The 20108-nt window shown below is 44.2% G+C and overlaps 5 protein-coding genes across 14 annotated transcripts; 2 read left to right on the top strand and 3 right to left on the bottom strand.

Annotated features, from left to right (window-relative positions):
• Positions 1-776: 776 nt before the first annotated feature.
• On the top strand, positions 777-2874 carry LOC122621321 (dromyosuppressin). The gene is made up of 3 exons (XM_043799152.1): positions 777-887; positions 2050-2261; positions 2327-2874. The coding sequence occupies exons 2-3, from the start codon at positions 2051-2053 to the stop codon at positions 2416-2418; spliced, it is 303 nt and encodes a 100-aa protein (XP_043655087.1). The 5' UTR covers positions 777-887; position 2050; the 3' UTR covers positions 2419-2874.
• A 2164-nt stretch (positions 2875-5038) lies between these two features.
• LOC122618768 (loricrin) lies at positions 5039-8092 on the bottom strand. Of its 9 annotated transcripts, none has more exons than XM_043795308.1 (6): positions 7952-8092; positions 7437-7850; positions 6694-7369; positions 6355-6573; positions 6093-6265; positions 5039-6036 (listed from the first exon to the last, which is right to left on the bottom strand). In XM_043795308.1, exons 2-6 carry the CDS (start codon positions 7762-7764, stop codon positions 5987-5989), a joined length of 1446 nt encoding a protein of 481 aa, XP_043651243.1. In that variant the 5' UTR covers positions 7765-7850; positions 7952-8092; the 3' UTR covers positions 5039-5986. The 9 variants fall into 9 exon arrangements, with proteins under 9 accessions (XP_043651243.1, XP_043651242.1, XP_043651250.1 ...); XM_043795307.1 differs by having other exon boundaries at positions 7437-7853; positions 7952-8091; XM_043795315.1 differs by having other exon boundaries at positions 6093-6262; positions 6694-6883; positions 6953-7351; positions 7437-8090.
• Positions 8093-8466: 374 nt separating this feature from the next.
• On the top strand, positions 8467-15558 carry LOC122620012 (C2 domain-containing protein 5). Of its 2 annotated transcripts, none has more exons than XM_043797275.1 (10): positions 8467-8771; positions 8828-9129; positions 9189-9534; positions 10002-11638; positions 12515-12854; positions 12944-14065; positions 14119-14206; positions 14263-14658; positions 14716-14988; positions 15049-15558. In XM_043797275.1, the coding sequence occupies exons 1-10, from the start codon at positions 8608-8610 to the stop codon at positions 15109-15111; spliced, it is 4731 nt and encodes a 1576-aa protein (XP_043653210.1). In that variant the 5' UTR covers positions 8467-8607; the 3' UTR covers positions 15112-15558. The 2 variants fall into 2 exon arrangements, with proteins under 2 accessions (XP_043653210.1, XP_043653211.1); XM_043797276.1 differs by having other exon boundaries at positions 8470-8771; positions 11340-11638.
• LOC122620013 (golgin-84) lies at positions 15545-17264 on the bottom strand. The gene is made up of 2 exons (XM_043797278.1): positions 15859-17264; positions 15545-15803 (listed from the first exon to the last, which is right to left on the bottom strand). The coding sequence occupies exons 1-2, from the start codon at positions 17192-17194 to the stop codon at positions 15589-15591; spliced, it is 1551 nt and encodes a 516-aa protein (XP_043653213.1). The 5' UTR covers positions 17195-17264; the 3' UTR covers positions 15545-15588.
• Positions 17265-17400: 136 nt separating this feature from the next.
• LOC122620674 (tRNA modification GTPase GTPBP3, mitochondrial) lies at positions 17401-19500 on the bottom strand. The gene is made up of 3 exons (XM_043798261.1): positions 19230-19500; positions 18573-18878; positions 17401-18516 (listed from the first exon to the last, which is right to left on the bottom strand). Exons 1-3 carry the CDS (start codon positions 19416-19418, stop codon positions 17530-17532), a joined length of 1482 nt encoding a protein of 493 aa, XP_043654196.1. The 5' UTR covers positions 19419-19500; the 3' UTR covers positions 17401-17529.
• Between the last annotated feature and the right edge of the window lie 608 nt (positions 19501-20108).

Below are 20108 nucleotides of genomic sequence, written 5' to 3'. Positions count from 1 at the left end.
CAATTTTCATTCCTCTCACTCCGCTGACTATTACAAAAGGGAAAGCAAATTAGATTTCCGTCTTGCATAATTCGAATTCTCCCAGTTCAAACCCAGTTTATATGTGCATCAGAGTCCTCCCACTCCTAGATGCTCATCCTGACGTCACAGTCGAAATTTCTATCAAGGAACTTGGCATGCGGAACACGCACAAATTCAAATTAATTGCAACGCTTCGCCTGCAAATCCCAGTCTCATAAACCGAAGATTACTCTGCTTACTCATCCGTGGAGCAAAATGCACTGGCCAGGAGGACAACGGCTTTAAAGTGGCGGCTTAAAGCAGATCCGTGGGTTGGACGGGACAATGTTCGATGGTGGCCATAAATGATTATAACTACCCATAAATAGGTGATGGTTGCCGGCCACTGATCATAAAGCCAACAACTTTTACAACATAATTAAGAGCTGATAAAGTTATATAATAGATAAACACATTGAGCGAAACTCGGTGGGTTCCCATTTTCATTCCCCCCTCTGCTGCTACCATCGAAAGTTTGCCAAGTGCACACATCGTGCTTTGGTCGGTGTCGGTGGCGTATGAGTGATGTTTGAGCACGCCCACCAAGTATCCAGCAAGGAGCGCAACATGTGGTCCCCCGTCCCCCATTTTAGTGCGAGTCCTGCCTGTATATTGCCGTCAGCCAATCAGAGGCCACGGCGCCATCTGCGCTCGTCCTCGGCGGAAGTAAATAAAAGCGGATGTCCTGGCTGGACAGGACATCATTCGAGTGCTTGCGTTCAACAAGTCCAGCAAACAGAGCAGCAGCTGAACCCCGGTGATAACTACTACCAAGTTTGTCCATTAACTTCTTCGTGGAAACACCGACACCTCAAAGCCCTCATCAGGTGGGTACTTGTGTCTTGAGAAGTGCCGAGTGTTAGATACTTTGGAGGAATACCAACTGAATGCATAGAAAGTGAATCCTTGAGCTTTCACTTCAAAAGTGTGATTAAACAAATCTTAAAAGTGTTTATCTTAGAGGAAGGATGTTGGAACTATCAATAGGTTTTATGAGCTTAAACTTAAATAATAACTTAACTAGTGCCCAAAGAATATCACCTTCTTGCTGTGATCTAATTACTTTTTATATTGTAGGTCTTATAAAAACGATTACAATATTTGATGGGGTAATAAGTTTGGAAGAAAGGTAGAATTGTGCTTATATAAAACTATTTAAAAATACTACAAAAATGTAAGTTGGATGAAGTGGCGAATATTGTCTTTCTATATTAAAAAGAAGGTTTCTATGTAATGGTATATTTAATCTAGCATTCGAGGAACATAATAGTTTTGATCAGCATTCCCACTAAATCGCAATAGATGGTGTCTTGTAAGTAAACAGACATGGCCATTGATTTGCATACATATGTGCACCTTGACTGAGCCCTAAACAAGCATCAGTAGTTTGGATCCCTGGAACGTGCCCTATGTGCAGCTCCCGATTGGCACCACCTCCTCACTCCCGATTTCCGGTGTTGGTTTTCTAAGCTAAACAGATGTGGGGACAACACGTTCGCACAGGTGTTTGCATGCCGACTGCAACACGGGGCGTATGAGTGGTGCCTCCACTTTCATCCTTTCATCATTCCATCGTAATCATCAGCCAGAGGCGTTGACGCAGAACAAATTGCCTTGGCCTCCGCCTTTTCCAGCTAATAGAAACAAATTGTCTGACGCGTAAACGTATTAGGGTAGCATTAAGTCGCCTGCTTGGATGCGATTTAAAATGGATACTCTGCCGCGAGCCAGAAGCCAAGTACAACTCCATTTATGCATAAGACTTTGCCAGGGCAACGCCATCATCAGCGAGTGGCAATCAGGCACGTAGCATTAAGATCATTACACTTAATCAAAATCAGCGGGGTTGGATGGGGCATGCAGCATGGGGCATGGCTAAGTCGCCCTCCAGCCAGGATGTCCTTGCCGCGCAACCATTGCTGCGGATAATCAAATAAGCGCGACACCAGCTTCCGATGTCAATCATAATGGCTCATAACCCACTTGCAGCATGTCCTTCGCTCAGTTCTTTGTCGCCTGCTGCCTGGCCATCGTTCTCCTGGCCGTGTCCAACACACGGGCTGCTGTCCAGGGTCCACCACTGTGCCAGTCCGGCATCGTCGAGGAGATGCCCCCGCACATCCGGAAGGTGTGCCAGGCCCTGGAGAACTCCGATCAACTGACTTCGGCCCTTAAGTCCTACATCAACAACGAGGCATCCGGTAAGTGAATTGGGGCTTGACTTTCACAATACCTTTAGATTACTTGACTTTTATCTCTACTGCAGCTTTGGTGGCCAACTCTGATGACCTGTTGAAGAACTACAACAAGCGAACGGATGTCGATCACGTCTTCCTGCGCTTCGGCAAACGTCGTTAAGGACATTTACTCAAAGGACATTAGCGAACACCACTTGATTGCGACTTGAGACAACGACACTGGACCCTGACCACAAGCGGCGGAATCGTTTCTGTTCACACAAAATGCACAACACTATTTTGACGTCTTCAGCATAATTATGTAAACGTAATCAATTGGAAGCTCTCTAGTTCATTAAATGTATCCAATGTCCAATGTTTCTATACAACAAACAAAAATCGAATACATATTTGTACATACTCAAAGACCCTCGAAATGTGCTGAAAGTTAAACCCTTGGTTTTGATTTAATTTGTACTGCTTTATTTGCTGAGTGTTATAAAAACTAAGAATACGTATTTCAAAGATGTTTAAATATCTCACACATATTTCCCTAGCATGAAGCACTATTATTAAATAACCAACAAATGTTTTCAAATCCAAACACTTCATTCCGTTGTATCCTTTAATAAAGACAAACTTTTCCTCTCAATTTGTGAATGCATAGCAAAATGCAACTGAAATGGTTTACATTTAATAGGACATTTTGGGCAGCTCCTTGTAGAAACAACATTGCGATGATTTTGGAGAGTTAGATTGCAAACTTCACAGCTGTTAGGCATTAAAAGTTAACTATATAGCTTTTTATTTTCAAGTAACTCACCATATAAACAATAAAAAGTTTAAAAAATTTGTTTACATTTTCATTTATTGCGTTTGAGGGTTTCTTATACTTTAAATCACTCTAATAAAACAAATGTTTCTCAATGAATTGATTTGAATTATTGACGTTATTGCATTTTGTTGTAAGTCATTTGAGTAAACTTTGAAAAATATTTCCGAATTTTATTCGTATCCTTGCAATATATTTTCGTATGAAATGGTAAATGGGTTCCATAGTACGCAGATACTTTCGCTCCATTGGGTTTTTTGATTTTCAATATTTTGCTTTTGCTGAAAAAGTTAAAAGTTACCATTTAATTGCATGTTTTTATCAAATTATTTTGCCATTCTTAAAGGTTTTATTAAATTAATAAAAAATTAAACAAATAACAGAATATTGTAAATCAAATGGACAGAAAAACGTGAAATAATGCAGTTATTTGGTTTCTATGCATATTCATAAAATCTCTATGCTTGCAAATTTAAAATTATATGCCTTTTAAAAATGATTCTCTTTGTCTGATCTCATTACATATCGCTTTATGCTCGTTGGTAGATTTTCTGATATTTTGTAATGTTTTTCATTTGTATTCCATTTTTATTGGATAATGTGACTTGGTTTAAGGTCCTTTTTCTTGTGGCAAAATTTGTATTTAGATATAATTTGGTAATAAATGTTTGTTTATTATTATTTGTTAGGAAAAATTAAAAAAAAGTTTTCTAGGCATGTCATTGTCATCTAGATTCGACTCTATATAAATTTGTTGTATAAATAGATTGATTTTATATTTAGTTTCTTTTGGATCTATAGAGATTGTATCTCGTTGAAGTATCATTCAGTCTTTTTAATCAATTTTCATTTTCGTAATATCTTGTTTAGTCTTTTTAAGACTGGGATTAAGTTATTTGATTCGGCTTAACAATAACAAATAAAATCATTGTATACATAAACGAAAATATATAAATAACATAAAAGTGCAACATTTAAAATAAAATATTTTGTATATATTCATAATCTCTTTGATTTTATTGTATTCGTGTTGTTTGCTTTGAGATTACCACCCTCGACATATCCATTAAGTTCGTTTCCTTCAGATTTGATAAGCGTATATCGCTTTAATTTTGTTAATTTTGATTTCTCATTCCTGTAAAAAAATCTAAATGCTACAATTTATATGGTAAATGCGGCAATAGGGCCGCATTTGCTTGTATGAAGAGCTCAACAGCTATTTTGTTACATTTTTCCTCAGTAACAATAAGTTACCTTATGTTATTCAAAAATTGTACTTTATAATGTAATTAAGTACTTCGACTAACAGGGCGATTTGATTGTGTAAAAATTGCTTGTAATCATCAGATTAAATGAATATTATTTGCTTGCTGAGATCATCATATACTAAAAGTTTTTGTATATATATTTTTTGGCTTTAACCTTAACTTACCAAAATATGTTTTAATATTTGCATTTTGTACTTTCAGTGCTTTCAGTTTGTAAATTTAGATATTTATCTAATTGAATGGTTATGGTACGTGTAAGCTCAATCATAGTAAACATTATTTTCGCGACACTATCTTAATAATTTGATTGACTGATGTCCTTGAAATTTCATAACGCATTCGTAATATTGGATTTTTGTTTCGTTTTTATCCTGAGTTTTGTTGATCAGGTATTCTTGGCACTTTGATAATCGCTTGGCGATTAATTGTTCTTTGCATTTGGTTGTAATCGTTTCGTAAATACTTAATACTTTGTTATTTCATTCATTTGCCTCTCAATTTTCATGAATTGTTTGCTTGCAGTGCAGCTTCGGTTCGTGAATATATTCAGTCTTACGTTTGTTTTTCACATTTTTCACTTATTATTCGTCTTTCGATTGATTGTTTTGCTTAATAATTTGCAGTTTTGCTGATTGATTTCATTTAAACAAAATATTTTAAATAATAATATGTACGCTTAAATAAGTTTAATGCATTAAACACATTTTTGAACATTATTTTATTGACTTTGATTATGGTTATGGTTTCTGCATCTTTTTCTAATATACTTTGTGTATTTTGTTACTTGATTTTTTTTTTCAGCTTAATTTTAAGGAGTTACATAATTACGAGCTTTTGTTGCTTAAATTGTTGCTATAAGAGGTTTTTGTAAAACAAAAAAAGTAATAAGTCACGCTTTTGTCACGTTTTCGTCATTCATAAAGAAAAAACACAATCTTGCAAAATCATAAACGCTTTCATATGCATGTGGGATTGAAAATAACTTTGTCGAGAGTCGTTTGCAGTTTTCAGCTTAATAACTAAAATATACATTGCATTCATTTGTATAGAATTTTACATGATTCACAAAATGTTTTAATTTAGCTTAGTTCATTCAGAAGATCATGTACGTGCGTACTCGTATTTTTCCGTCATATAAAAAATATGATTGTAGCATACTTTGGTCACAGGTGACTTGTAATTGTAAATGGAACTAAGGAGGAGCACATTTAATTTTTCTTAGGCTGGAGCTCAGTGCAGGCTAGCTCCGTTTGTCTATTAAGAGAACATTAAACAACAGGCAAGGCGGATATTTTCAATATATCTGTTCAGGATTCATAGGGAGACGAAACGAAAACAAAGGGGGAAAATAATTTGGTAGGGGTTTATGTAGAAAGACGTCGAACACTAGTGTTGCTTAAATGCTAAGAAAAAGAGAACTGTTATCCTAACAACTAAAATTGTATGTTTTGAGTGACCGCGTATGTATGTGAGTTGCGTATTATGTATTGCAAGTTAATTGATGCATTCAACATAAGTTCCCTTTCTGTTACTCGATATTTTTCTGCCCTAATCCCTTCTTATTTGGTTTCTTGGCCTATCGAAGCACGCGCAGCGTTCTGATCTCTAGTGTGCCGTCAGGGGTGGGAGTGGGAAGCTGTATTTTTTGTTTAGTAGTAGGCGGCTGCGTTTGAATAGTTCTGCGAGTAGGCCTGCGAATCTATAAAAAGACACAGATGACGGATGATGCAACTGGAGGGCACGAAAAAATCTTACCATAACCCGCGTAGGCACGCTCATCATAGCCAGTGCTCTGCGCTCCGTGTTGGCTGTAGTCCGCCTGTCCGGTAGCATTGTAGTCCACTGCAGTCGAGCCGTACTGTTGGCTGTAGTCCTGGCTGTACGACTGGTACCGCGTGTCCTGCGGAGCAGCATAACCCGTCGAGCTGCTGCGAAGCACAAAGAAACATTAGCACTTGCTTGACCCAATCGATGGCAGTAAAAGTAGAGATATAGAAGTCAAGATTAGGTAACCCACTTGTAGTTCTGATACTGGCTCTGATCGTATTCGGTGCTGTGGTGGGCCCCGTAGCTGCTGCTCGCCGGAGCACTTGTCTGCGATGTGTGGGCCGCATAGCTGCTGCTGCTGCCCTGGCCATAGCCATTGTATCCCTGCTGGGTGGTCTGGGTGCTGTAACCGCTCTGCGCGTAGGGATCCACTTGTTGGGTCTGGTCGTGGGTCTGATAGCTGTGATGGCTGTATAAAGAATAGCGTCAAAAGTTGTTAAATAATTTTTGCAGATTTAAAAGCTGTATACTATGTTTTGCGTAATTAATTTTAATAAATTATATAATTTTTAAAAATTTGATGCCTTACCTTTGCTGTGGAGCATGATGACTTGGCGGCGAGCCATAAGAGGACTGCGAAGACATGCCGCCGCCCCCTCCACCACCCATATGCTGCTGGGTGGAATGGTACTTGGGCGTCATGGGCCGCTGGCCGTAGGGACCGCCCTCGTAGCGACCGCGTTTGGGACCAGGACCACCGGGAGCGCCGCGTTTGAGAGCTGGTACCGGTGCAAGTTGTGTATTGGGATTATGTGCCTGATGGTGATGCAAGGGTGGCCGACTCATACCTTGATTGTAGCCGCCCCTGCCCCGAGGAGCTCCGCGCCTGGGCATCGAACCGTGCTCGCTGCCCGGACCGCCGCCCATGGAATTGCTGTGATGGCTGTGGGAACCACCGTACATACTGCCGCCTCCACTGCCGTTCATGTGCGAATTGTAGCCGCCGCCACCACGTCCACGTCCGCTGAAGGGACCACCGCGTCCACGTCCACGGCCCAGATAGGGAGGAGGTCCCCCGCCGTTGCTGCCACCAGGAGCGGAACTGCCGCCATGTGAATTGCTTGAAGATGGGACGACTGCTGATGTCTGGCCATCGGTGACCTCGTCACCGTCTGCCTCAACCGCTGGCTGCTCTCCACTGATCGCCGAAGTGGGCACTGGTGATACTGTCTTGTTGTTCTCGGCACCTGTGTGTTGTTTGGGAGCTAAATTGGATTGGATTGGATTTACAAGGTGTGGTAGGGAGTCAAGGGTTTGTCTGCGGCAACTTACGCTGCGAATACAATGGCGGGCGACCGCCCCGCATACCCATGGGAGCGCCACCACGCGGCTGATAGCCACCGCCGCGGCCCTGATAGCCCATTCCGCCTCGGGAACCACGCATTCCCCTTGGAGGACCCGACATCATGCCCTGCATGGGCGGTCCTCCGCCCATTCCGCTGCCGCCACCTCCACGCATGCCACCCATAAAGTGTCCACGACCGCCACGACCACGTCCGCGATCGAAGCCGCCGCGCATTGGGGCTCCACCACCCCGTCCGCGGAAACCGCCACCACGTGGGCCGCCCATCGATGGCGAGGACACTGAGGCTCCTTCCATGCTCCTCGCTGGCTGTTCTTGCACCCTAGATTACACGCACTAGATCTTGCACTGGAATACCTCGCACTTGGACGCGGAGTTTAAGACTGCTGAAGCCGGAGGAAGAAGAAGCAGCGTTAGGATGCCGGAGACTGGCGATTCAGGGAACTATTGCTGGCGACAGGGAATCGCTTCTGTCGATGCTTACTGGTCACTTGGTCACTCGGCGCACTTTTAACTGTAGCTTATCTTAAATAACTTATTTTTCTAAACATAATTCGGTGTCCGGAGCGCGTTGGTTTTCGTTGAGTGAAAAAATATGGCGGCGACTATTGATTTTTGTTGCAGCGCTGCCCACTCGTCTTTTGTTCCGCCAGTGTTGTCATCCTTGGTCGAAGATCTAGCTATAAAACACATTAATATTAATTGTCAGTTAAAATCCAATGAAGTTATCAGCTTTAAAGTTATAAAAAGCTCATACAAATATAGGCAGTCAATATTTGATGTACAAATTGAAAGAAATTTTAAAGAAATCTTCAAACTCCGGGGGGTATACTTTAAAGCTAATTTAAGTTGGAATGGCTTTCGCTAGTAGTTGTTTTAGAATTGTTTAAAACAATTAAGCTGATTATGGCCTAATAACTTAAGAAACTCTTATATTTTCATTTAGATTAGCAAAATAATTCTCTGAGCAGATCCAGGACAAGTAGCTAGTCTGTAGGTAATTTGCACTTCACGGACTACGGCCACACTGAGCACTGGGAAAAATGGAAAACACAAGATAAAACGTGAACACTTCTGGTCGAAATTCGGTGGTCACAATCTGGTATCTGGTGAAAAGGGACGACAGGCGAGAGCGACAGGATGCCGGGCAAGGTGGGGGTAAAGATTAAGGCGGCGCGCAACCTGCCCGTGATGGACAAAAGCAGCGAAACCACGGACGCCTTCGTGGAGATCAAACTGGCCTCGGTAACCCACAAGACGGATGTCTTCCGCAAGAGTTTGAATCCCACCTGGAATACCGATTGGTAAGGTCTGCCCATATATATCTGCTCCGTATATAGTAACCGTTGCTTTCCAATAGGTTCCGTTTCGAGGTGGACGATGCTGAGCTCCAGGATGAGCCCCTGCAAATCCGCCTGATGGACTACGACACGTACTCCGCAAACGATGCGATCGGAAAGGTCAACATCAGTTTGAATCCTCTGTGCCTGGAAAGCTCTAGTCAGGCGGTGCACGGCAAGGGTACTGTGCTATCCGGCTGGATTCCCGTATTCGACACCATGCACGGCATCCGCGGCGAGATCAATGTGATTGTTAAGGTGGATCTGTTCTCGGACGTCAACAAGTTCCGGCAAAGCTCCTGCGGCATCCCCTTCTTCCATTGTATAATCATTAATATACATTATTAAGGCTTCGTCTAATTATAATTTTTTCTCCAACAGCTCAATGTGTGCCATTTGGCTACCGCGCCCAGGTGATTCATGGCTTTGTTGAGGAATTAGTGGTTAATGACGATCCGGAGTACCAGTGGATCGACAAAATACGCACCCCGCGTGCTTCCAACGAGGCTCGCCAGGTGGTCTTTCTCAAGTTGTCTGGTCAAGTGCAGAGGAGAATGGGCCTAAAGGCTATTAATATGGGTGCTAATGCCGTCATCGGTTATACCCAGTGCTTCGATCTGGAGGGCGACGTGGGTGTGGTGGCCCGAGGCATTGGAACGGCTGTCACGCTGATCAAGGACACCAGTACAAGTCAACCGAACAGTGCGGATGTGGCTCTAATCGAAGAGTGAGTATTTGGTGACACTAAGCGCTGTCTGATTACTTGTAACTTATGACTTCTTTAGCTATTTAGTATACTCATGCAAAGCAATTGACATATTATAGCTGTCTGATTACATGATTACATAAGTCTATTAACAATATCTATATCCATGTCTGCGCTAGTAAAAGTATTTCTTATCAGGTTGCAAGAGTATTTGAAACTTCGGTTTCCGAAGCCAACCTACCCTTGATTGTAGCTGAAAGTAGGTGCTAGTAGAAAACGAAATTAAATAATTTCTAAAGCGAATTTTTTCTTCTTTTGAACGTTCTTCCCCACACCGAAATCTCTCCGACGATGTTCATCCCTCAATATCTAAACTTTCGCTCCTTGTCGTATCGTATTGCACGTTCCAATCGTTGTCGTTGTTTCGTTGTTGTGTCGTGTTTATGTTTATAAAACATTTACGTACCATATTATCCAAATACGGCTAGACTGACACAAAAGTATCTAGACTTCCTCAACTGTGCGGGGGCGAGCAGCTCAAGTTTGCCGCTTTCCGGCCGCACGCCCCAATATCGTCTCAATATCTATAGGGAACCCAGCTCGTCGGCGCCCTCTTCGGCAGCAGCGGCGGCAGCAGCAACAATGTTTTACTTGGAGAGTGCCAGCAGCGACACCGAGGATGCGGAACTGATGCAGAATCTCATTAAGCAAGAAGACGAGCGTGGCGATAGAAATCGCGAGAAAAAACTACGACATCGTATGCGCCGTCTAACGCTCTCTTCGAGTAAGATTTTTAGCCAGAAATACGCCACACTTATCCGGCGGATCGAACCAAAGATACCGGAGAATGCTACACAGTCGTTGAGCAGCATCTTTGGAGGGGCCACTGCAGCCACTTCGAGTTTTAGGCGGCGACGCAAGTCTCGTTTCGCGGCATCGACATCCAAATCCTCAATTCCTCCTTTTATAACCAGATCCATTAGTAGCGACTCGAACGTCCGTCCTGGTCATATGCCCATCAAGAGTTTCCTCACCGTGCCCGGGTTGATGGAGTATCAAGAGAACACCCGTTCGGCACCTGATTTACCTGGGGATGAGTTTCAAGCCAGGACACGACCAACATCTAATTACTCAACTGAATCAGAAGACTCTCTGCAGTTGGATCTCGAAATAGGTCCACCTGAGAGCAATGGCGAAGACTCCCCGGAAGAGGAGGAAGATCTACAAGATAATTGGATTAAGCCAGGAGAGACTAGGAGCTGTGAGAACAGCCAGCAGGATTTGGGTCCTAGCCACCACAATCTGCTCGACGACCTCAAGGGCTTCTCACGTCGCCTGCAAAAGTTTATGCATCTGAGCCCCAAGTGCAGCGACTTAGAGAATATACCAAAGCATCCGTTTGTGCCCTCGCTGGAACGCAAGCCGTATTACAGCTCACAACCGGAGTTGCCTAGCTGCTCCAATGATTGTCTGGGATCCAACCTCAGCGGATCCACGTCCATGCTGCAGTTGAACTTTCTCCCCAGTTACGAGAAGACCATGCAACGCAGTGCGTCGTTGAATCATCTGGTGGCACCCGATAATGACACTCCTGTTCCACCCAACACGCTGCTGCTGAAGGCGCCCGAGCTGCGCGTCTGCCCCTCTACACCCACTCCCACCCAGTCCAAACTAGTCGTCTTCGATTACAATAACTCCCCTTGCCTTACCCAATTAGATCAATCTGTAAATATCTCTAATAGTACTAACCATAGTAACCACAATAATGAATCATCATTGCTTGCTCCATTTGCCATTCGACAACAACAACCACTACGCGTAACTAGATCCAGCTCCGAGCTCCAACAGCAGCCCTGTTCCATAGGAGCAGCCGCAAGCACTGGACCGTCCAATATACCCACAACGGTGGAGGGTAGCAGTCCCAATTTGAAACGCTTCGCCTCGCCGGTGAGCAACAGTCGTCTTAAGTTGACGCCCAGTCCCTCGAAAAGCGGCATTTCGGCGACAACGAATGCGGATAGCGCATCCACTTCTACCGCCTCGACGGCCACGACAATGGTGCCGGCCACCGTCGGCGAGATCTGCCGCAGATCCTCCGACTCCGACCTTAGTGTCACGCCCAAAGGTATGTAAGGGAGCTAGTCCATGTAAGCAGCCCTGTTTTCGAATATGTTTTTAACGTTTAAAGTGCTCGTTAAGGCTAAAACTTATTTTTACTTGAAAGCGAAAACATGACTGTTTAGGGATAATCATTCCCTTTAGTTTATATCTAGGGCTAGGCTATAGACTATAAGCATCTTAGCACCAGTGGCTATCAATATTTGTGTGTTCTCTGTCAACGTGCGTCTTTTTCTGCCCGTCTCGTCTCTGAGTAACCATAAACGTATCTTTCAACGTTCTATCTTTGCGTCCGCTGCCACAACTCGCTATCAGGCATAGCCTTTACGTTCCACCGGAAGCGTAAGTAGATGCTCCGCCTAATCTCGATGTCCTTTCTCGATGTACCTCTGTGTGTCTGTGCGTGCTCCTTTCTATCTCTTAACATCCTGCACTTTAAGCAGGTTATTGCTCTTCTGTATCGCCAAGTCTTGAATGCTTCATCTGATCTGATCTGTCCTTACATGTTACACTACACCATCATTACGTGTGTCATAGAAGTGGGACTTGATGTGATCTGAGGATCTGAGTTTATAGGTTTTCATTTGTTTTGATGTTTTCAAAATTAAATTCTCAAGTACCCCCAGACTTTGAATTTGTGGGTTATATTTTGCATTTAACATTTATTTTGATTAATTATCATAATACAATTTTGATTAAATATTCTATCGGTCCATATTTTCACCGTTTTCTGTCAGTCTACTCCATATCTACAACACTCCATACGTGGTTAAGATACTCCGCTGTAAATATAATTGTAATCATTATGTGTAAGAACCAGAAAAGCAAATCCAAATGCACATGAAATGTTTATAGTACCGTTGGTACCCTTTTTCATTCACAGGAAACTCCATATGTGTGGCCAGTGAGCGTCTGGTGGCCGCCACGGCGATGATGCGTTTAACGCAGCCGACGGTGGGAGCCAAACCTGGAACGGCGGCCGACAGTCTGGATATGTTGGAGTATCCCTTCCTGACAATGACAAAATACCCGACGGGATTCATTCTTCATTTGGGCGCAACGGTCGCGGCACGTTCCGTAAAACTGCTGGAGCGTGTGCCCAATCCGGATGAGCCGGAAGTACGAGACAGCTGGTGGACGGAGCTGCGCATGGAGATCCGATCGCATGCCCGATCCCTGGGTTGTAATGTGGTGCTAGGTTATGCCGAAACCACAACCATATCGTACGTAAAGTTCAATAATCTATTATATTAAAATTCCTGAGCACACCTCCTAAGATAAGCGTAATTAATACCCTATCTTTCTTATTTAGTGACGATGTCTGCGTTTTATCTGCCACTGGAACGGCGGCAGTGATTAACATGGTGTTCAATCGATCTGTATCGCAAACCGATATCTTTACCATGTCAAAAGCAACCGCCAGCGTTGCGGGCATGACGAATTCCGTGGAGGACGGAAATGGAAGCACCGCCGGGGATACGAGCATAGGCAAGGACAGCGGTTCCCTGGGCACCGGTAACAGTTCGGGTGGTAAACGCTATGGACTTCCCCCACTCAATGGACCCCGGAATGCCTGTGCCATCTGCCACATACCCTACAATCTAAGTTCGGTGCCTTTCAATGTGAAGATGAAGAAGTGCGCGGTGTGCCGCAAGGGAAGAGTTCCGGATGTACTGCTCGCCACGCTGGAAGTGCCCGAGTTTATGCAGGTTACCGGAAGGGGTTGCTTCATGCAGGCCCAAGTGGTGCGCGCCAAAAGAGATCTGCGTGCGGAGCTGAACGCCAAAGAAATATCGGATGGTCTACCCTTCTTGGAGTACGAACTTCATCGAGTGCTGATTAACAAGCTAAAGGCCAAGGGCATGAATGCCATTTTTGGATTACGTACGCAAGTTGCCATCGGCGAGCGTATGATAGCGTTGATAGCCACGGGAACGGCTCTATTTCTCACAGCTTTACCGGTGCCGCAGGTACCAAAGATCGTGGCAGGCAACTCGTGGACCGACAAGCAAAAGCTAAATGAGTTGCAGAAGAAATTGCAAGAAACGTTTGAACGCAACCAGGAGATATACCAGCTGAAGAGCTTGGATCCGGATTTGGTAGCCAATGCCGGAGGAGTTCCCTCCACAGGTGCATCTGGCGATAAACAATCAGATACGGACGACTCAGATGAAGAAGAGATGAACGAGATCGATCTAAACTGTGGCAACAAGGAGTTGTGTGTCCTGGAAGTGGACGATATCGAAGACTTGGAAATCATATCGCTGTTAATGGAGCCATATCCGCCGGAAGGCTTCCATGTGGTCAATACGCAGCAGGTGCCGGGAATGCTGGAAATGGATACAGTCAAGAATCTGCAGATGTTCACCCAAGTGTGGCGCGCTCGGCTCGAGGTGGGCCAAAGTGTAAACGGATTTCCCAAACACTTTCAGAGGTAAGTTCTGAATATCCAACCGTGATCAGCACTACAAATATTTGCTCTTCCAGGCTGTTGCAGACCATTTACTTCAAGCTACGCACTATGATACCGTGTGCTATCTGCGATCTTCGCTTCCGACTAGATCTACCAGAGACGGTAAGGGAAAAGCTACGATTCTGATCATAAATCATTAAATTACATCTTTTTTGCAGGATCAAATTCAATTGCTAGTCACAGGCATGGCTATGGGCCTGAGCGATGCCAACAGAATGAAGTACCGCGGACGTGGACGACCGGCCCAGCAGCAGCAGCAGCAGCCGGCACCTCAACAGCAGAACGGATTTCATGAGGGCACGGTGCACGCCACTCAATCTCAGCCAGAGTTACACGGAAAACGAATGCTGCAAGAGGAGGATTACATATTTCCGTTGGACGAGGACCAGATGGTGGACACACCCACGCCAACCAGCACCGCTATTCCGCCATTCGGAATGAGCTCATTTAAGATGCGAAAAACTTCGCCATCGCGTCTTAACAACCTCGTTTCGGGATTGCCTTCAACCGGAGTTAAGCCGCTGAACGTTGGATCGGTTCCACGTAGCCGTTATGTAAGAAAGCTAAAATAGCATCGATGTCGTTGTATTAATAATATTGTTCCTTTACAGTTTCCTCTGCGAGACCGTTATGGAGTGGATGTGACACCACTAAGTTTCATACCCGGTGGTCGTATAGATAAATATTTGGGCAACCTGAACTTTTTCTTTATTCGGGAGAGCACCTCGATCCGGGAAAATGGAGGCATCAGCGGATTTGTCCATGGCTTTATTACCGAACTGCTGGCTGTAGTGAGGGCTCACATCGCTTCGCTGGGCGGAAATGCCATGGTCTCTTTTTACATCACCGAACTAATGTTGTTCGATAATCAGCACAAAAATCAGGTAAGGCAATAACTTATTTACACACTTTAATGTTTTTTCACTGAAATCTTGTGTTCTTAGGGCCAGTGCCTGATTAGCATCGGCGGCGATGCTGTCTATGTGAGCTACCATGCCGATGACTGATATAAAAACTTGCGGGGCATATAGCGCATGTTTTACGCGAATCGTCCCAAAAGCGTATACTCTCTATTTTCTTCCGCTTAGCTAGAACTATCAGCTCTGCCCAGCAACTGAAGTTAAACTAATTCACATTTACTTAACAACTTTACAGCGTCTGTAGATTCTTTATGCAATATTTGAACTGTGAGGAATCGTTCTTATCCTAACTTAGTAGTGCGAATTTTTTCGGTCTTGTTACTTGTTTGCTTGATGTTTTTAGCGTTAAATCAATTGCAATTTCTGTACATAGTTGATGTTTATTGAATATTGAATTTAGAACGAGTGCGAGACACAAGTATACTATCGATATATACAATTGTTGCAACCACAAACATGACACATATACTCGTACCCCTAGATATCCAATTTTGGCGTGTAAAATACAATACATACAATATTAATGAAATACAACAATTGCTCAATTAAATGTATTTGATTCGATTAGTTTGGTGTAGTCGAGAGCAGCACAAACATGACCCAAAGGTGGAGCAGAGCCACGTAGACGATCACAGAGACCCGCATCATGGGATAGCGACGCAGAAAGGTTCCCACCCGAATGCCCATGGAGTCCGCCTGGCGAAGGGCTCGCTTGAAGCGACGGGCCACACGATTGTCGAATGGACTTGGATGCATAAGGAGCGGGAATTGTGCTTTAACTAGGTGGAAGTCATATTTAGGTGCTTTTCGGTACTCGAAGTATGTTAGACTTACCATCATCTGTACTGTTGAGCAACGCATGGCGGGAGCTGCCCCTTTGGCTTTCCATTTCCACTAAGTGCATGTTCTGCTGCAGCTGCGTCTGTGCCTTTTCGTGCTGCAATCGCAGGGCGTTTCTCTCACTCGTAACTCTCTCCAGAAGACTCTGCCGTTCGACCAGCGATTGCGTTAAAGCCTTTAACCGAGTCTCGTAATTGTTTTTGGCCCCCGTGTTGGCTTCGTCGCTCAACCTTTGACGCATCTGCTGAAGCTGCTGCTCCCGCTCTTGGAGGCGAGTGGCGGCAGCAGCCATTTGGTTACTAAGCTGTTGTCGAAGTGATGCCAGTTCTTGGGTGAGCACTCGCTGATCGGACTCGGAAGTCACACTGTGTTCCCTTGCCTGTCGTAACTCCTTTGCTAGTGTTTCCTCACGTTGGCGGGCTGAGCTAAGCTCCACCTGTCGTTGTCTTTCCTGCGAATTGTAATCGTCCAGCTGCAAACGCGCCTTTTGCAGTTCCTCATTGGCGTGCTCCAGTTCTTGTTTGAGTGACTCGTGTTCAATTTGCAGAAAACGCGTTTCACTGTCCTTGGACACCAGGTTTGGATCTGCGCCCTCCTCCGTGGGCTTGGCCTTCAATTCTGCGATGAGGGTATCCTTTGCCTGCAGTGCCCGCTGAGCCTTGATGCGGTATTCCTGGAGCTCCTGGCGCTGCTGCTCCGTTTCCTTCGTTTGCATTTGCAATTTGTAAGCGGCGCTCATGTATTCCTGCTGCAATTTGGCCAGATTGGTTTCCAGTTCGGAGATGGAGTGCACGTACGCCATGTTGGCGGCCTGGCCCTCATTGTGGTCATGAACTGCCTTGTCCCGCTCCTCGGAAAGAGTTTTAACCAGTGCTTCCAGCACCTGGGTGTGTTGATGCAGATCGAACTTTTCGGTTTCGTTATTGAGATCATCCAAGCGCAAACGAAGTTCATCCCTCTCGGCTGTGATCTCATTCAGGGCGATCTTGAAGGCAGCCAATTCATTTGTGTCCATTGAGCTGAGGGCTACGTCGGGGCTGTTGGAGAAACTGGCCGATGTGGTCATCTTTTGGCGCAAGTCCTTGGTGACCACGGCGCCTCCGCCCTCGCTTTTTACACTAGATGAGCTATTGGCGCCCGAGCGCTTCACTGGCGACAGAGTGGACTTCATGGACGTGGACAGAGATTGGGTGCTGCTCGTCATGCTCCTGCGCATTGGATCCGCTGATCCGGTGGAGTTCTCTGTTTGGAGGGCTGTTGCCGCATTTTGGTCCAGCTTGTTCAAGATGTTTTCGGCCTTGTCCGCCAGTCCTGTGATCCAGGATGACATATTTTTCTAAAATAAACTAATCTCTGCGAGCAAAACACGTAAACAATATCACAGTGTGTGCCCAGATCTCTATTGACTGCGGATTGGTCAACTTCAATGGTAAGGTCACACTAAGAGTAACGGAATTTCAAAAAAATTATTTTATAGTAACAAAATCTTAAAAACAAGTTTATGATGGTTTTTAATAAAAGTAATTCCAATGTTGCTTATCCGTGCAGAAATGTTAATTTATTATCCTTATCAAAATTCTAAATGTACAAATGAATATTTCATTAAATACTCAAACGGGGCAGTATAATTTTCGAAACTTGCAACTATAAACTGTCGTTATCTGTTCACTTTCCAATGCAAAAGTCCTTGAAGACGACGTCGAGTATATCTTCGCAACTGATGTGTCCGGTGATGCGTTCGATGCAGCGCACGGAGTTGCGCAGCTTGGAGGCGGCAATGGCCATGTCGGGGTACACATCTGGTCTGTAATCTCGCAGAAAAATATCAATGTTCTCAATGCAGCGCTCCAGTTGTTGGCGGTAGCGTGTGTTTGTGATGCGTGGATTCTCCGCCCGCGGTTCGCCGCACAGTTCTTGCAGCTGCTTCTCCAGCGATCCCAGAAACACGGGCATCTTATCGGGCTTATGGCATGATATGGCTAAGACATTGGACAGCTTGTCCAACTGTTGGTGCTCCTCATCCGACAAAGTGTCCGTTTTATTGGCCACCAATTGCAGGCGTTTTCCTGAGCACATATCCAGGGGTATATCCAACTCGCCCAGATAGCTATCTACAAACGGAGCAACTGCGTCATCGTGCGTTAGCTGAGCAATGTGCTTGGCTTCAGCTAGAAGCAATATCAAATCGGATTGGACCAGGCAGTTTTTGGCTCTCTGCATTCCCTCCTGCTCTATACTATCCGTGGTATATCGGCGTAGTCCGGCTGTGTCCGAAAATACCACCGGGTATCCTCCAAAATTGTGCATGGTTTCTATAATATCCCTTGTGGTGCCCGCCTGTTCCGTCACTATGGACACGGATCGCTGGCAGAGGAGATTGAGCAGACTACTCTTGCCCACATTGGGTGCTCCGATGATCACAGTGCGAACTCCGTCGCGGAGGAGCTCTCCCTGCCGCTGGTCACTCAAATGCTCGCGAATCTCGCGCTTCACCGCCTTCAGTTCTTTGCCGAGTTGCAGGATGATGCCGCCCTCGATTTGCTCCTCCTCGGCAAAGTCTATGTAGGCCTCCAAATGGGCAGCACAACGGATAAGTCGCCGGCGCCAGTTGTCGTAGAGGCGCGCTAGTGCACCGGTGCTTTGTAGCAATGCCTGGAGGAAAAGTGGGCTTGAAACTTAATTAACGAGACCCTAAGTCCACTGCCTACCTGCTTTCTCTGCGCCTCCGTTTCAGCGTGGATCAGATCGGCCAAGCCCTCCACCTCTGTCAAATCCAGTTTGCCCCCAAAGAAGGCTCGCTTTGTGAACTCTCCTGGCTCCGCTGGCCGCAAGCCATCCACTTTTCCCAGAGCATCCAGCATGGCCGCAATCACTGCCAGGGATCCGTGCACCTGGAACTCGCAGGAATCCTCGCCAGTGAAAGAAGCCGGACCCGGAAACCAAAGTAAGAGTCCGCGGTCAATCATCTCCTTGCTGGCGGGATGGTAGAAGGATTTTAAATACGCCTGACGAGCCTATTTGGAAAAGTATTTATAAAGTTCACTATTATAGAGGTTTCTCGTCTTTAAATATAGATAGTAATACAAATGAAACTTGGCAGCTTGCCAATTATATTTTAGATAATATATTTACATTTATATATTTACTTAGTGAATTTTATTATAATAAAGATATTTGTTAAACAACTTATGCGTTTTTAAAACCGATAATTTTACTAAATTTAGTTTACACTTAAAATATAAATAAGCAACAGGTCTTTTAATTTTTATACACATAATGTGGATACTAGGTAGCAAATTTATTTTCTTAATAGGTCACGACCTCTCATATATCTGATACTATCAATATATATTAGATTGACTTGCCTTTGGCTCGTATTCTTTGTTTGCAACAATTGCTCGGAGCGCCTTCTTTGTTTGCGGCCCGGAGACGCGGATTACGGACACGCCGCACTTGACATGACCGGAACTGAGGCTGTAGATGGTGCATCCGCTGCTGGCAAAGCGCCGGAAACTGCCCAAGAAGCCATTGGACGCGTTCCTGAGGAGCGCCATCGCCGAAAAGCAATTAAAAACCAACCGCCGAATAATAAACAATTAAACGTGATATTAAGTGTGACCGCGGAATGGCCGTTACAAAAATATATCATTCCGCTCGTAGATATATACTAAAGAATTGTGCGTCAACAATTGCGAAGCGGTGGGAGGATTGGGTAAATTCTAGTTCCGACACAAACCGTATTTTACATTTTATTTTTCCAAATCAGCAAAAATGTAATGTAATTTATAAAAAACACTTCTTATGTCTTTATGACTATTTTTCGTAAAGTTATTTTGAAACAACACAATTGAAAATAACGAATTTCATCAAGTGTAGCTATGTAATTTTTCGTTTAATAATAATCAGATTATTGGTCAAAACCTTGGAAACAATGTTCCAAAAATGAAATAACATATCTCGATAAACTCGTAATTAAATTCCCAATCGGCTGCAGTTCAAATTTGGTAATTTTATTTTTTGCCATTTTTTTGAAAATTTGATGATGGTACCCCTTACAAAAAATTTAAAAAGCAAAAAAAAAAATTTTTTTAAGTTGTATACATTTTTAATATTTAATAAATAGCTGTAAAAAAAACTGTTTTTATTATGATTTTTTGATTTTTGATGATAGTTTTTGACATTTTTCTTAAAAAAAAATCGGATTTTTGGCCAAAACTGTGGATATATTGGTGGATATATTGGAA

This window comes from Drosophila teissieri, chromosome 3R (genome assembly GCF_016746235.2).
Source record: "Drosophila teissieri strain GT53w chromosome 3R, Prin_Dtei_1.1, whole genome shotgun sequence".
NCBI lineage: Eukaryota > Metazoa > Arthropoda > Insecta > Diptera > Drosophilidae > Drosophila > Drosophila teissieri.
Note: the sequence above shows the minus strand (reverse complement) of the source record. Positions and strands in the feature narration are given on the sequence as shown.